The sequence below is a fragment of the Eleginops maclovinus genome, chromosome 5, assembly GCF_036324505.1.
Source record: "Eleginops maclovinus isolate JMC-PN-2008 ecotype Puerto Natales chromosome 5, JC_Emac_rtc_rv5, whole genome shotgun sequence".
Lineage (NCBI taxonomy): Eukaryota > Metazoa > Chordata > Actinopteri > Perciformes > Eleginopidae > Eleginops > Eleginops maclovinus.
The window spans coordinates 23,152,385-23,168,955 of record NC_086353.1 but is presented as its reverse complement, the minus strand read 5'-3'; the positions used below and the strand labels follow the sequence as shown (position 1 = coordinate 23,168,955).

Here is a 16,571-nt window from a genome sequence, read left to right as displayed (position 1 = left end):
AACTTTTACCATTATCTGGAGAAGGGGCACCCAGGAAGACAACAAGGCCCTCCACTGGGGACGCACCGGTCCCTGATTGGTCAGTCTCTCCCCAGCTGGCCTTGGCTGTCCAATCACAACTCAGTCCGCAAAAGCAGTGGCGATCCACGCAACCACACGCCCATCACGTTGCGCACATGGATCGGGTCGAGGTGACCACGCCACACCCAGCAGACCGAGGCGGAGTGGCTGTGCTGGAGGAGCGGCTTGTGTAACAGCTGTATCAGCCAGTGGCACCGACACAGCCTGCGCCAGCTCGGTGTGAGATGTCCAGAGGAGGCGGCGCGTTCAGCGGCCTCTCAGCGCCACAGGGGCTGCGAAACAGTTGAAGATATTCCGGCATAGTCTGCGAACAACAGTGTTTGCGTGCGTATGTTTTTGTCGGAGCTGTAGCCACTTTTTGGAGGAATGAGAGGCGTATGTCCGGCTCTCAACATGGGATTGTTTTTGCACGCTGTTGGCTCTGTCACCCCCACCGAGTCCGCAGCAGACAGGGTAAGACTGAGCGGTCAAAAACAAGGCTCTCTCTCTCAGGGCTGTTGGCTAGCTAGTTATCCGGCTAACTTAGCAAACTGGACAACTTTATATTAACTGGCTAATTAAACAACATGTCAAGTCAGTAAAGCAACATAGTGTATCTGCTGTCATTATATATTGAGTTTCTTTCACTTATAGTAAGCTGTCACGAAAGATAAGCATGCTTGTTGACTTCGTCTGCTAGCTGCAATAGCTAACCCCGCTAGCATTGTTAAAGTGAAGGGACGCTCGTGAGCCAGGGCCCTGCTGTGTTTTGTGTATGGTAATGGCAGGGTTTGACATTTCAGTTAGAAGTGTGTTCAAAAAATAAATAAAAAGCAGTTCTACAGGTATGAATGTAGCCACACAGGTAGACATAACAACCAGCATTGACTGGTACATGTATTAACAAAAATAAGGAAACAAAAGAAAATATTTGTAATATAATAGCAATTTGGGTCAAATGTAATTTTTACATGATAATGAAATATGTAATTGTTTGTTGACAATGACGTTGTTATAATTAGTTGACCCAATCATCATGTCACCAAGCAGACTTATTACTTATTATTATGTAAACTGTTTTAAATATAATAATTCATGTATTATTATTAAGTGTTTTCTTTTGAAGTACAGTCTCCAGACATTCTCCTGCCTTTTATTATTTTAAATCAAACTGATAGAAACCTTCCAGATAAATATGTCGTTATGTTATGTTGATTATTAATGGATCAGAGACTTTTGTTTTTTTTACTTCTGAATTGCAACCTCTGAGGAGGTGGAAGTTAGAAGTGAGCTTCAAATGATTGTCAAAAACAAGTGTACCTGCCAAGAGGGTTTGCAGTCTTAGCATTGTTTTGGAGAAATGCTGTGGTTACAATAAGACACATTATTGTGTCACTCGTGGCCTTGCACGATATGAGTGGGTGGACTAATGTAATTTGCCAACACATAGAGTATATTATAGTCATGCAATTATTCTTGGTCTTATGACTTTCAGTCAACATTTAAACGCCTTTACATTGCTCTGAGAGAAGCACTTAGATATAGGTTTGTAGTGTTTTTAAGCAATGGTAAGTGTGAAGCCACAAACTTGCAAACTACTGAGTAAGACTTATTTATAACGATATGTTGAAGCAGCATATTTTGCATTACGTTGTTTCAGGCACGTTTGACTTACTGTAGCATTAATAAAGAGATGCAGTTATGATATTCTTGCAACGCATCTGCACTTTTGGCTGATTTAGGACTTTAAGGTATGTCACAACTTTCTTTTTACTAGCTTGACTAAAAGGGTTTTCATGATAATTTGAATCATGGCATCCACATTACTGCTGTGTTCCTCTGATTGGGTGAAATGACAAATTCAAAAGAACAATATGCTATATACCTAAGCATGTCTAGTCTTGTGTTTGGAGTGGGATGCTTTTTTGATAAGCCAATCATTGTTAGAGCACATTTTTCATGCAATTCATTTAATCATAAACCGTTTAAAAATACAAGTACAAGCATCAGCCATAATGGAGATATGTGAAATGTGACTCCTCAATAAGCTATCCAAGCTGTAGAATAGGGGCCCACACACTAAACAAGTACAATATGTTTTAATAGCACATCTTGAGTTTGAGAGATTTCATGTATTAAACAGAAACACCACAATCTATAAGAAAACACCAAATAAATACCCTAAAACTAATCCAACACCCAACTTCTTAATGGTCCAAAACATTTATTTCATCAGTGTAAACATTGGTATAAATAGGTACGGTATCATAAAACAGAGATATTACTGGGGAAATAATGGTAGCTGGTCAGCATTTCAGAGTAATGTAAACTTGTTTAGAAAAACGTGTTAGAACATGCTGTTTTCAGCCTTTCAAAATAAGGAAACTACGATTTTCTTATAAAATGTATTTTGCGGAAACTCACATTGACATTTTTCACTTCTTTCTCTAATTTATAAGCCAATTGATTTAATGTAGAAAATAGTCGACAGATGAATCAATAATGAGTTGCAGTCAGTTATGTTGCTGTAAATGTGAGCTATTTGTCGTGAGAAAGTAGAGAAAACATATTGTTTATCAACCCTATCAAGACTTTATCAGTCCTTTCATACAAGATACCTCTTTGTTTTGTCAGTAGTGATGACGGCTAAAAACCCTACACGAGCCACAAACTAGGGGACTGAATCGGGCTTTACTTGTTGTTCTTCTGAGCGAAGAAAAAGCCCTCTTTCTTTCGTAGTCACGTGTGTTATCATGTGCAGCGTCATGTATCTGTTTGTTATCAGTGTATACGTGTGAGCATAAATGCTAAAGTTGTGAAACCCAAAGTTGCAGGAAGTTATCTATCATTATTTGAAGACTGGATAGTAAAAATGATGCCTGCAAGAAGTATGTTATTTGTTGATGCATGTAAGACTCACAGCCCGTAGGAGACAATTCAAATCACATGGCCCTGAGTTATATCTTCTATTTGAATTCATACAAAAACAGAGGCAGCTATATTGTTTCTGAGTCACAGTATTATGGGAACCTGTTACTGTCAGTTATTATGATTAACACCAGTTTTCATCACCATTTTCCAGCAAAATGGCAAACGATTTCTTCTAGTTTGCATCTTTTCAGTACGCTGTCAAAATGACATACCTCCAGCTGATAGATTTCCAAAGTTACATATTCAGGAGCTGCTGTCTCAAAAGCTTTAACCACTTCTTTTCTTTACACAGCTTATTGTAGCACATAAAATAAGGAACAATAGTTGTCAGTTATTATTGTATATTATCTTTTGGGCTTAAACTTTGACTTGGAGCTTGTAAGTCAAATTCTGCAGTCACATTACATAATGGGGTTAGAAAAATAAGCCTCCTCAACACACACAACTTAAATGTATAAATAAAGTGTTTTTTGGGAGGGAAAAGGACCATTACTACTTAATAGCAGGTACTAACATTACAGGTATTAACATTGCATTCACCCAGCCACATTAATACATTTACCATGTAATCAAAAAAAAGAAGAAATACTGATAATTATGATAATGCAGTCCTTTCTGAAGCCATTATCACATTTCATGTTTTTACATCAGTGCTTTTCTAACAGCGTTACTTAGAGAGACTTCTTAGTTTACAGCAACAGTTGTGTGTCCCAGTTTGATCGTGTCCTTGAATAGTACCAGCTACAGTAAGTGTAATCTTGTATCATAAAGTCCTGGAACACACACTGTATGTTCTTACTTCTAGGTACAATGTAGCTTCTTGTATTTCTTGTTTGTTAAACCGAACTCCTCAGCTCTTAACATTTTTGGATAGTATGGCATTTAAGGGACAGTTCACAAACACAAAAATGTGTAGCCTACTTTTTTCTTTTAGCTGTGGAGAAGTGGAGGAAGTTAAGAAATGTTCCATGGCTGTGCGGGTGACAGCGGCAGATTAAAACAGCTTTAACGTTAGCTAGCTCAGTAGGGCTAGGTAAGCTAGCATTATCGATTAGCTTCATTCTCCACGATGATACATTAGCAGGTGTTGTTGGTTAGAGAGAAAGTAGTTCCTCTATGAACCTGGGCACAACCGGTTCATGATTTCTGGAAAGAGACATTGCCGTCAAGTACTTTTTTCCCCTTAAACATGTCTAACACCAATATTTCCAAAACAATCTAGATGGATAAATATTCATTTTGGGTGAACTAGCCCTTTAAAGGTTGTTGGGAACGTGTCAGTGGTGTTGTTTCATCCATGACCTTGACGACTATGAAAAGTGCATTTCTTTGCTGTAAGACAGAATAATAAATAAGGGGTCAGCAAGTCTTTATGTGCATCATGCCACGTCCCTGCAGGTCTTTGTGGATCAACTCAGAATTAACTAAGAACTGTACCCACTTACCTCCAGGATGAGTAATCGATAGCCATTCTTACTGGCTGCTCATTTCAGCAGCTTCTCATTATTAAGGTTTATTATTTTCTAACGCAGCAATCATTTCTGGGATGGTAATCAAATCCTACTATAATCTGGTAGCGTAGCATGAGAGAGTGGATTGTGTGGATGGGACACAGAGGAATCTAGTCTTTCCAGATCCTTTGCTCAGTCACTGTCTCTTAGAAGATAAAAGTTACTGAGCAATCGTCTCCGATGACCCGCATTTTCTTCAGGTTAAGGCTTGATTGACATCTTGCATGTCAAAGATTAGACGGAGCACATTTTCTCCACGTAAGGCCTGTTTACGAAAACCCCCGACCCACTTCAGCGCTCGGCTATCTTTATGCAGGCCGAAGACACAAACAAACTGGATGGTTATCTGTATCCAATTCCAAAAAGGGCTCAGCCTGCCAAGTGGGGAGCATATGGTAGAGAGTAGTGAGTCAGTGAAAACAGCTGAAGTTATCAGAGGAACAGAACATTATGTGTTTATTACACAGACAATTAAATCCCTCCATGTTGGGGCTGGTTTTTTTCTAAAATGTCATGTTGACAAGGTTGAAGCAGCTGTTGAGAAATCTTTCGAAGGTTGCGTCCACATTTTAATGTCAGCAGTTTGGATTGTGCTGATCCAGCGTGTGACTGATCATTCCTGCATTACCTACCGCTCTGTGTCTGGATTTCTCTCTTGCTTTTTTCCCTCGCCTGTTCTCCCCAGGCCTCACACTTTAAACACACACCTCTCAGCCCCCTGTACTGCCTTATTATCATGCCCAGCTAGGAGCTCGCCCTCCGCTGCTGCTTGGAAATTTCCGTAGAGCAATCCTTGTGTGTGTGTGTGTGTGTGTGTGTGTGTGTGTGTGTGTGTGTGTGTGTGTGTGTGTGTGTGTGTGTGTGTGTGTGTGTGTGTGTGTGTGTGTGTGTGTGTGTGTGTGTGTGTGTGTGTGTGTGTGTGTGTGTGTGTGTGTGTGTGTGTGTGAAAAAGATAAAGAGGGAGGCAGGAACTGAGACAGTGAGAGTATGTGTGTGAGCTTCTTTTGAGGGATAATGACCCATGAGGTTGGAGGGACTTGTCTGGGATTTTTGGACCCTGGATCATCATCGTCATGCATCGCAGTCTGGGACCTGCACTGGTAATCTACAAGGATCAAACCTCTCCTTCTCTAGAACTTGGGCTAGCTAATCATTAAGCTAATCTAGAAGAAAACATCTAGCTGGAAAAACCCATATGAAAGGATTTTGATTACTCCCTTGTCTTCAGGCACTTTGCGAATCATCGGCTCTGAATATCCACCTCAGGCTCACTTTTGAGCAGTTTATTGACAGTGGACGAATACCCTATTGGTTTTGGATTAAAGTTGACTCTTGTGTCGAACACTTTCTGATATATTAAAGCTCTTTTAGGCCTCAGCTAAATCTTTTCAGGTTGAGTGTGTGTCTTAGATCTTGGGCAACATACTGACTGGTTTTCCCTGGCTGCTGTTCAGAAGTTTGCACTTGATATGGGTCTTGAACACTGATGAAATTCAAGCACCCTGTTTACTCCGGAGCTAAGTTTAAATGTGGTTACAAGATACGTCTGCAGTGTTATCATTCTGAATCAGAGATCAGGGGTAGGCATGTAAAAAAATGCTTTCCCCAAATGTTTTAGTTCTTTCTTTCAGCTTTGAGACCTGCGTCTCTTTCCCTCAGTGAATTGTAGTGTGGGAAAGTTTGTACATAATAAAGTATGCAAACACACCATACTACCTAAATCCTGTTCAGAAATGTGTATTCTCTTTATTTAACTCAAACACAGTGCATGTTTGAATAAAATGAAGAAATTAATACACAATGTACCAGCCTTAGAACAAATTGAGTCAGAAATAAGATAAAATAAATGTTCTATAGGAAAAACAAGAGTGTAGATGAAAAAGATGAGAGCTGCTTTTGTGTCATGGTCCAGTTGTTGTGCATTGTGCATCACTGTCTAAATGTCACGGCTTATTGGGACACTTGAAAACAACAGACACATTGTCACTGTTATCTATACTATTTGAAGTATGGGACAAAAGTAAAGAGGAGTCACTCAAGAAAGTACCTTCAGTTATTTATGTATTTGTTTGTTCACAATCAGTTTCAGGTTTAGCCCCTATTTGTGAAAACATGCTGCTATAACAATGATAGTAATCTGGGCTGCTGAGCAACAAGAGTTTAATTATTTGAATTAGAATAAAAAAGAAAGTCAATATCATTGCTTGAAGCTATATTCAAAAATGGTCTAAAATCAGAAAAAAAATCTAAAACTTGTAAAAGAAACAGTGTATGTAGTTTCTAAGCAGTTGAAATGTTCTGCAGATTATTTTTAATTTATGCTTGCTTAATGTAGATCATTAATCTTTTTGTTTTGGCAGTAAATCCTCTCCCCAAACTAACAGTGCAAACACGACACACATGTAACATGTGACACTGTGTGTCAAGGATTAAAAACATGAATCAGGGTGGGGGGTTCTGTTGTTTTAATTTATTGGCACAGCTCACTGTAACCAGATGTCTTAAGATTATGTTTCTTTTTAGTTTTTTTTTAGTGGAGATGATGATAACACTTTCCTTTTTAAAGGGACACTGCTCCTCTCTTGCAGAGCCTGCTGCAATGTGAAGGTGTGAACAACCAGAGCTACGTCTGTGAGTCTGGACACTGCTGCGGGGAGTCTCAGTGCTGCAGCTACTACTATGAGCTCTGGTGTAAGTATCCTGCTTTAAAAAAAATGTATATACAGCTGCGGAAAAAATTAAGATAGATGTTTATCTCTACATGTATGGTAGCCATTCCAGTGTCTGTTGGATTTCAACACAGAGAAAATGTGTCTGTAGTGTATAGAATACAAAAAAACCTGAAAGACGTACCTATAAATAATAAAACAAGAGAAAATGATAATGATGAAGTGGTCTTTCAATTTTTTCCGGGCTGTATACCCCTTGTCACTGCCTCACAAAACCTCTCTACTATCAATGAAAAGTGTCAACACCCCTGAGTCTGATTAGTAATAATATAGTTATAAAGTAAGGGCGCATTTTGGATTCTTCAAAACATTTTAAAGAACTTTATTGTTATTATGCAAGCAAATTGGAGTTGGGTCAGCCCTGTAATAGATAAGGCATGAATGAGATAAGATGTGAAAATGTCAGAATTATGAGGATAAAATAACCATAGATTCCAGAAAAACATATACATATATATATGCAGCCGCGGAAAAAAATAAGGGACCACTTCATCATTATCATTTTCTCTTTTTATTCATTATTTATAGACATTTTCTTGAGTTAAATGATGATTATTTTTTTTTATTGTATTCTATAAACTACTGACAATTTTTCTCTGTGTTGGAATTCAACAGTCACTGGAATGGCTGCCATACAGGTAGAGATACACATTCAAGAAATATGTGGAGTGGTCTGTCTTTTTTCCGGAGCTGTATATATTATAATAATTATAATATATTAGCAGCAGCAAAAGTCTCAAATGTTAAGGTTGTGTCAGTTACAGCCAGGCACTCGTCCAGTTTACCAAACAGACATTGGGAAAAATCTAGGAATTTATTCATTCTTTCCTGGTTCCACAACCCATATGCCTGCTGGTACCCCATCCCCTGCAGGACACTGATCTGTGTTTCAGATTAAATGTTGGGATCAGTGAGTCCTCTCCGTGCCAGTGTGAGCTACACGACTCCGGTACAGCACCAACCCGTGAGAGGTGTCATGTTCGATGTTGAATAGTCCGACTGCCGAGAAGTGGGGGCGTGACTGACTGCCAGCACAACAAGTAACTGTGGGGGAACAGCACTTCTGATCTACGAAATATTTCTGAATGAACACTTGTATCCCCACCTTGACTGGCAACATTTCCCATAAGTTAAAGGGCAGACTTTGGAAAGACCCTCACTTAAAGGCCAGCTCAGATGGACATTTGGACTCAGCACTATTACTTTAGATCAGATGTCACATTAAGTTTCTCAGATGGCCAAAGGGGGATAAAAGCTCGACTGAAGGGCAGGATGTCGTTCCTCACATCAGAGCGGCAAACTGGTCATCTGGAAGACTACGCAGAAAATGTCCAAAAATGTCAATTTTTAACACAAGCTTCTTAGATTAGACGGAGGATTTTTGCAGAGAGGAAAGGACCTTAAGTATTAAATATGTTACTCAGGACTACCATAACATATTCAGAGCGACGGTAGGTGTCCCTAGGTTATTGAAACACATACAAATGTTTTAATGTAAATGAAATGATTCCAGTGCATGTTAAAACATATTGAATTCACTTTTTGATTAAAGGGACATTATGTTTCGGCTAAACCTTATTCCCTCTCGATATACTGTAACGACGTGCACTATTAAATGTCTTACTTTACACAGATTCAGTTAGTGTTCTATAAATGTCTGTGATAAGGTATCCTCATTATTTCCACAAGGCAGCCATGACATAAGATGTTTTGGTATGTTCAGACGTGCAGCCTGTCTGGGCTCCAGTCATGTTTCTGATCTGACCCTGTAACCTTTTTAGATCGTCTGGGCTCCAAATCTTCCATGACTGTTTTTTCTCAGTCCCGTTGATGTCATGAGGTTTAGCAGCAGGCATTGATGATGGCATATGGGCAGCAATTGTAGTCAGGATATAAGGGTTTTATCTTAAGGGCTGGAATCCTTGTGTACACACACTGCAGAAACATGTTTTCTACAAGATAACCCTACTTACCTTATTAGATAAGACTTTTAAAAAGGTACAAACCACAGGTGTGAGAGATCCACTTGTTTTGATGATTTAACGCAGATTATTATATTGCATACAGTACATGTTTTTATATGCCGCCAAATAAGCTTGAAACCGCCAACATAGAAAGTTATATTTTAGCCTTTGTTCTGGCCTGTTTTCAGAGAAAGATTCACATGCAAGATGCGAAACTTGTTGTTTAAAAAAGTGTCATGCTTCAGGCTGGAGTTTAGGTGGTACAGTTTAATAAGGACTTGAAAATGGAACAATATCATTCTTGAAGGACTCTATTCTTCGTTTCCCGGTTCATGTCAGTATTTTTTGCCTCTACTGGGACATGTTCCCATGCTTTAATGTTCAGAAAGCTCTTTATTGTTCTCATACTGCCTGTTCTGCAGCACCTTTCACTCTGTCTGAAACCAGAGCCCAGTTTGCTCTGATTGGTCAGCTGGCCGGCTCTGTTGTGATGAGTCAACCTCTTTGAAATGTCCCGGCCTTAGCCTATCAACTACAATGTGTTGTAGTGCTGGCAAATAGAAGCGCAAGTGTTACATAGTGATGTCACTATGTCGTAGAAGTAAACAAAGGAGACCAATGGAGGCATTTCAGGCAGGGGAGTGTGTTGGAGAGAAACTCCCTCTAGAGGTCACTTCATGCACAAAAACCAATATAAGCTATATTTTAAAAAAAAAGAAGCATAATAGGTCCTCTTCAAACACTCACATTATGTTGGGATTTGGTAATAATTTATATACCCAATTAATACCTGCTTTTTCAAGTCGAGTTCTGTTTTATTTCTTTAGTCTTTCAAGATTTCAATCTTCACAATCAGAGTTTAGTGTGTGAGGCCTCTTTGAGGTCATAGCTGTAGTTTCTCCACAGAGAATTCTGTCAGTGTGTTGCTGTGGAGATAAGGACGGACTTGTACCTCTCGATGATGATTGAATTGATTATATGACGTAAAATTAATAATGTAATACATACATGTTTACTCTTAGAACCAGATGTTGGCTGTATTTGATCTGTTTGTGTTAGCAACAGGCACAACACACGTGTACACTTTCCTGTTTACTCGTTTTCATCAGCCAACAAGTTTATCTTAAAATATCAAGCCAGCCCATCTTATCTGATTTGTTGGAGTTTCAATGTGAACATCAACAGTGTTGCTCTTCCTCTCACTTCAGGGTTCTGGTTGGTGTGGGCGATCATCTTCATCCTGAGCTGCTGCTGTGTGTGTCACCACCGCCGCACCAAACAGCGTCTGCAGCAGCAACAACGGCAGCACGAGATCAACCTCATCGCTTACCGCGAGGCACACAACTACCCCTCCGTGCCCTTCTTCTTCAGTAAGAGCTGTCCCACCAACACACACAAGATAACGAGGAAGCGTGATGTGGATTTCTTTGGTTGATTATTGATAACTGACAATATAGTTATTCAGTCATGACGTGTTTTTGTAGGCCGACCAGGAAATTAGCGTCGCAAAAGGTCCCATGACCAAAAAACGCAGGATTCTCCATCAGATTTTTGGAATATTGGAGAAAATAAGATCTGTGGCAAACATGCGTTTGTGACTCTTGCACTTTCTGATCAGCAGAATCCTCCCAAAACTTTTATGAAGCGTAAATGCATTAGCCGGAATTAAATAGCTAACAATAGGCGAGATACGTTTATTTATATAGCATCTTTTAACACACAGCAATTCAAAGTGCTTTACAAAATAAAATAAAAGACATTTAGAAACAAATGCAGCTTATAAAATGGCATTTAAAAACAGGCATCAAAAAAAGCAAAGAGAATAAAATAAACCCAGCAGTTATAAAATGCATGAATAAAAGCTTCTCCATATTTAGTTCTGACTCTGGGACAGAAAGCAGACCTGTCCCAGAAGACCTGACATGTAATGCTTTAAAAACCAGCAGCAGATCTTTATCAATCAATTCTCTGACAGACAGGAAGCCAGTGTAAAGGCCTCAGAACTGGAGTGACGTGATCCACTCTATTAGTGGGTCACATCACTCAGGATTTCTTAGTTAGGCCTGTGCAGACACCGTTACAGTAGTCCAGTCTACTGAAGATAAAGCATGGACATGTTTTTCTAGATCCTGCTGTGACATTAGTCCTTTGATCCTAGATCTGTTCTTCAGGTGATAGTAGGCGGACTTAATAATTGTTGTAATGTGACGGTTGAAGTTCAGGTCAGAGTCCATGACTACACCTAGGTTTTTTACTTTATTTGTTGTATTGAGCATTGCCGACTGAAGCTCAGCGCCGACTTTGAATCGTTCCTCCTTTCCTCCAAAAACAATAACCTATGTTTTGTCTTTGTTTAAATGGAGAAAGTTCTGACTCATCCAGTCATTGACTTGCTCAATGCAAATAGTAGGCTATAAACAAACTACATTGTTCTCACATAACGTCTCCCCCACTCAACTGAAGGCCGACTCGTGATGGGTGAGATCATATTTAGTAGTTACATTTAGCTAGCTCCTTGTTGGAACATCCCTCCCAAAAGTTAGTTACTCTCACTGCCAGAGGGGGGAGCCAAACATTCTACACTACAACTTTAAAATCGATTAATTCCATCAACAGCAACAAGTGTTAGCTTAGTAATTGCAGAAACATTTTACAGAGGAAAATAAATTAACGTGTAGTAAAAATCAGGGGCGCAAATTTGATAATTTTGGATTTGAATAAACTAAAAGCTGAGCAGTGACATTCTTTTCAAAAGTTGATAAAAAAAGATTTGTAAACGCGTCTTGATTGAGAAAACAAAGCCGTCTTGTGAGAATCTCAAGTGTAACTGCAAATAGATAAACATGATTTATGTATGTTTTAAATAAGTGACAAAGGCTCTCTATTCTAAACATCGTTCTGAAGAGCTGTCGGGTTTTTCTGAGAAAAAGTATTGCCACAATGCACGCATATATCTTTTCTTTTGTAAAAAAAATATACAAAAACAAGAAATATGTTTGTGCTTAAGCATTTTTTGGTTAATTGTTTGGTATGTGCTGCTAGGGGTTAATAGGCGTCCCCCAGTGATGCAACATGTTGCCTTGGGCTGGGTACTACAGGTTGAAGTGTATGTTAGTCGCTTTGGATAAAAGCCTCAGCTAAATAACATGTAAGGTAATAACTTGACCCCATTACAAGGATTACCAGCTGGGTGTTGAGTGTACAACTCAAAGGTCACCCATGTCAATTCTATCATAGAGCTGAAGGTGTTCTGGAAAAGAAAAACCTAACCTCTAAAATGTCAAGCATTAACATAAAATCATCAAACTGAGGAATTAAAAACTAGTGACCATCACCACGGTGTGAGCCTGGCTCAGAGGTCCCTGGCTCAGATGTAATGTTTGCTCTGACATGTATCCCTGGTTTCACACAGCGAAGGAACCTTCCCTGTTTGCATGCCCCAGTTTCAGGAAGTGGCTGGCGTTGCTCTCTTGGTTCCCTGCCAGTGTTGCAACAGCATCACGCACAGAGCTGCAGCGACCTTCGGCGCAGAATTGACCCAGATATGAGCTTGTTTTGTCACATTTGTCCCCCTGTTGCTCTTGGAATGTTGCAATCAGTGCTCTTGGAAGTTCAGCGAGGTCATGTTAAAATATTTAGGGGTCAAACAGCGAAGTTATGTAAATGCAAAAATAACTAAGTGTTGTTTGCCTTTTCTTTTTCAGTGCATAAGCAAATTTCTGCTTCTTTTTTTTTTATCAGGGTTCCTGCCAAACTACCTCCTGCCTGACTACGAAGAAGTGGTCAACCGGCCCCCGACTCCTCCCCCTCCCTACAGTGCCTTACACACAGGCCCATCCTCAGTGGCTACTAGTCCTCTGGCTGCTGATCAGCAGGAGGGACACTGTCCAAATGTCCAGCCCACTCCGGTGCCCCCGGTCTCTGACAGTCTGAGCAGACCTGGGATAGAGGAACCACAACCCCCCACCTTAGACTTGAGGCCAAAGCCTGACAACAAGCCCCAAGAGTCTGGCGTGATACCACTGTCAGACGGGCTCAACAGGGAGGTACTAAGCAACCCGGAGAAAAGAAGCGGCGGTGCGGAGGACTGCTGCAAGGACCCCCTGCTGAAGGAGCCGCCGGAGGGTCCTGCTGAGGACAAAGATCGACTCCCCAATGGACGGAGGAGGCGATTCACGGGGGACTCCGGGATTGAGGTGTGCGTGTGCGGCTCACGCGGGAGCAGTGGTTTTAGTGGAGCTGGAGGGACAGGCCAGGAGGGAAAGGAGTTGAGGGAGCTAGAGAGCCTGCTGGGGCACGAGGGGGTAGACGAGGAGGGCAGGGAGGAGGAAGAGGCGAGCGACTTCTGCGACAGCTGTGGCCATCGAGCCTGCTTCGATGCGGAGGAGGAGCAGGCGCCTGGCGAGCCAGAGAGGCGGGTCGCACGCGGGCCTCCTCAGCCGACTATCCAAGCGAGCGGTGCCACACCCAACCCCCCAGTGTGCCTCCTCCTCCACACCATCAACGAGCAGGAGGGGCCGCCCTTCGGCACCAGCACTGAGCCACAGGGCTGACACTGACCTGCGTGTCTGAGAGGGAAGAGGCTTTTGTATCTGAGCGAGTGTTTTATGTCTAAATACTGAGTTCAAGTATTTTTGTGAATGTGCGTAGATAAAAACAGGTGTGAGAGCGGGAAGTTGAAACTCAAAGAAATATGACTGAGAGAGTTGAGAAAAACTGCTCCCCCCCCACACTGGAATGATGGCCTTAACCTGTGGTTTTTCATTTGGGCAGTCCAAGCCCTTTAACAAACCTGGGGCAAATTGAGACTTACACACACACACACACACACACACACACACACACACACACACACACACACACACACACACACACACACACACACACACACACACACACACACACACACACACACACACACACACACACACACACACACACACACACAGTCCTTCAGTTGACCTTGTCATGCCACAGAAACTACTGACACACAGTCAAAGACTTGAAAGCTAAAGCTGTGACGTCAGGAAGGGACATTCACTGCCCTGGATTAACGCAGCTCTGCATTTTGGGTGCTTTTAACATTTCTACAAAGCCATTTTTCAAGGCAGGAAACTAGGTAGTAAAAACAAAAGGAACACACACAGCAGGAACATTTTTGGATGAGTGCAACGTGGATTTGCCACTGTGCGTGCTTATGCTAACTGATACTGTACAGGGACGCTAGAACAAGACTGTGTGTAGACGTCCAGTCAGATTTCTTAAGTGCTTCTTTAGCGATTTGAAAACCGCTCTGCCTCGTGTGTGTTTGTATTGCTCTCTCTGCCCCAGATAGTGATAGAGAAGTATAAGTGCATTTACAAATCTTTATGTGAGCAGTTCCTATTTTTTGCACAAAGTGTATTTATCTTTATACAAGGAACCTAAATGGCTTAAACCAATCAAAAACAGCTTTTCAGTCTTAAATTGCAGTTACATGATTTAGTGTCTTAGGGTGTGGGTGCAACATCAATAAGAAATGAACCTCTGTGGACTGTTAGCAGGGAATGCAACAGATTCACTCTGAACACAATCACTAAACAAAATAATCGAATGAATGTTTGTAGTGCCTACGCTCCCCAAAGAAAATGCAGAACTTGTATGAACAATGACGGTTTCCATGAAACTGAGAGACAATGATAAAGAAGGTACCAAAAACAAACAAAACAAAATAATGCATAAAAAGCTTCTTAGAGATTACAAATGAGAACGTCAGACCTCTAACTTGGTCACTTCTATACATAACCACCTTCACCAGCTATTCAAATATTGACACCCTGTATGGAATTTTCATAGTAGCACAACTTGATCACAGTTTTGCTGTGGTATTCATCCATTAAACATCAACAGCAGCGTCATATTAAGTTGGATTCAATTGCAATTTAACCAAAATAGCTATATAAACAGCTATATAGCTATGAATATGTTTGAGTAATTAATGACTGTCGATATAATGCACTGTACTGTACAATCTGAGAGAGGAAATGCTCCTTTATAGAGAAAAGAATCTAATATTTTTGGTGTATGTGTATTTTCCTTTATTTTTATACCATAATTTAGCCTGTTAAATGGAATAATACCTCTTTGGGGACTTTAATTCATTAAGTTTAGATAAAGGAAAATAAACCAAGTAGCAAAAAATCTGATAAGGTAATACAATAAGTTTGGTAGTTGTCCTTTGTTATTATCGACACCGTTAAAAGAGAGGATATTATTTGTTTTATGGAAAAACATTACAGTTTAAAAAGCAATATTCATAATGCTGCACTGCGAATAGAAAGCAAAGACCACCGTTGTTCCATCATAAGGATGTTCTCTGTAATGCCTTTAAGATCCTGAATGATTCAACCTTACCTTTCAATCCAGATTTGAAAGAAGTTCTAATGATGAATTTAGCCATGAAAAGGTTCTAACAGGAGCATGCAATGAAAAACAAATACAAAAATAAGAAATTAGACTTTGTCCAGTCCCTTTAAATGAACTAGAACTTGATGACGCTACATGTCATGACTCATGATAATGTCTTTTTTTTAGATTTCTTTGGAGCATCCTGAAAGATGAGCATGTCCCAATGTTGCAAAGCAAATATATTGCACAGATTTATCTATAAAGTGAGATTTTAGGGCCTAAAACAATCTAACAAGAGATGTCTTTCAAAACTTCTAGCACAAGTTGAATTGTAACGTGAACCTTCTGTAAGCAGTGAGATATTTGAATCCTACACATGAATGCCTGAACACTCTAAAGTGCTTTATATGTCGATGCTTTTTGTGAACTCGAATGTGATATTGTGGTGCATGATGTACCAAGAAAAGCTATTTTTCATATCGGCTGAAAACCTTTAAAAAATAAATAAACATTGGAACTGTATCCAATTTCAGAACCACTTTATATTTGAAAATATGTAAAATATACTGTAACATGTTTGTGAACCAAATAGTTGCTTTCATAATTTTTATGAAATCATTAGCTTTATTGTTATGGACAGACTTTGTCATTATGGCTATTATTTTTTTCTGTTATGAGAAGATTTCACTTCTTAAGTTGTGTGAAGGGTACGTTTTGACTAACAAGACTCTGGATAAATGTAAACAAGATCAGGGGCATCTTGCCAAAGACACCTTTTCTTTCTTAAACCAGTGTGTGTGTACGGTGGTTTTGCACATGCTCTGATCATAAGCCATTTATTACAACCAACCATGGACGTATGTTTAATAAAACATGCCCTTTCAAATTCAAGCTGACTCGTTGTTTGGACTGAGTGCAGCTCTATTTTTGTGTGTGGAAAATTAAACTTGCACTTCTAAAGACTGAAAAAAATATATAACATGCATGTC

The 16,571-nt window shown here is 40.1% G+C and overlaps 1 protein-coding gene across 2 annotated transcripts; it reads left to right on the top strand.

Moving 5' to 3' along the window:
* Window positions 1–163: 163 nt before the first annotated feature.
* wbp1lb (WW domain binding protein 1-like b) lies at window positions 164–16,473 on the top strand. Of its 2 annotated transcripts, none has more exons than XM_063883304.1 (4): window positions 164–534; window positions 7,091–7,193; window positions 10,404–10,565; window positions 12,937–16,473. In XM_063883304.1, exons 1-4 carry the CDS (start codon window positions 448–450, stop codon window positions 13,746–13,748), a joined length of 1,164 nt encoding a protein of 387 aa, XP_063739374.1. In that variant the 5' UTR covers window positions 164–447; the 3' UTR covers window positions 13,749–16,473. The 2 variants fall into 2 exon arrangements, with proteins under 2 accessions (XP_063739374.1, XP_063739375.1); XM_063883305.1 differs by lacking the exon at window positions 164–534 and adding an exon at window positions 5,448–5,602.
* Window positions 16,474–16,571: the final 98 nt, after the last annotated feature.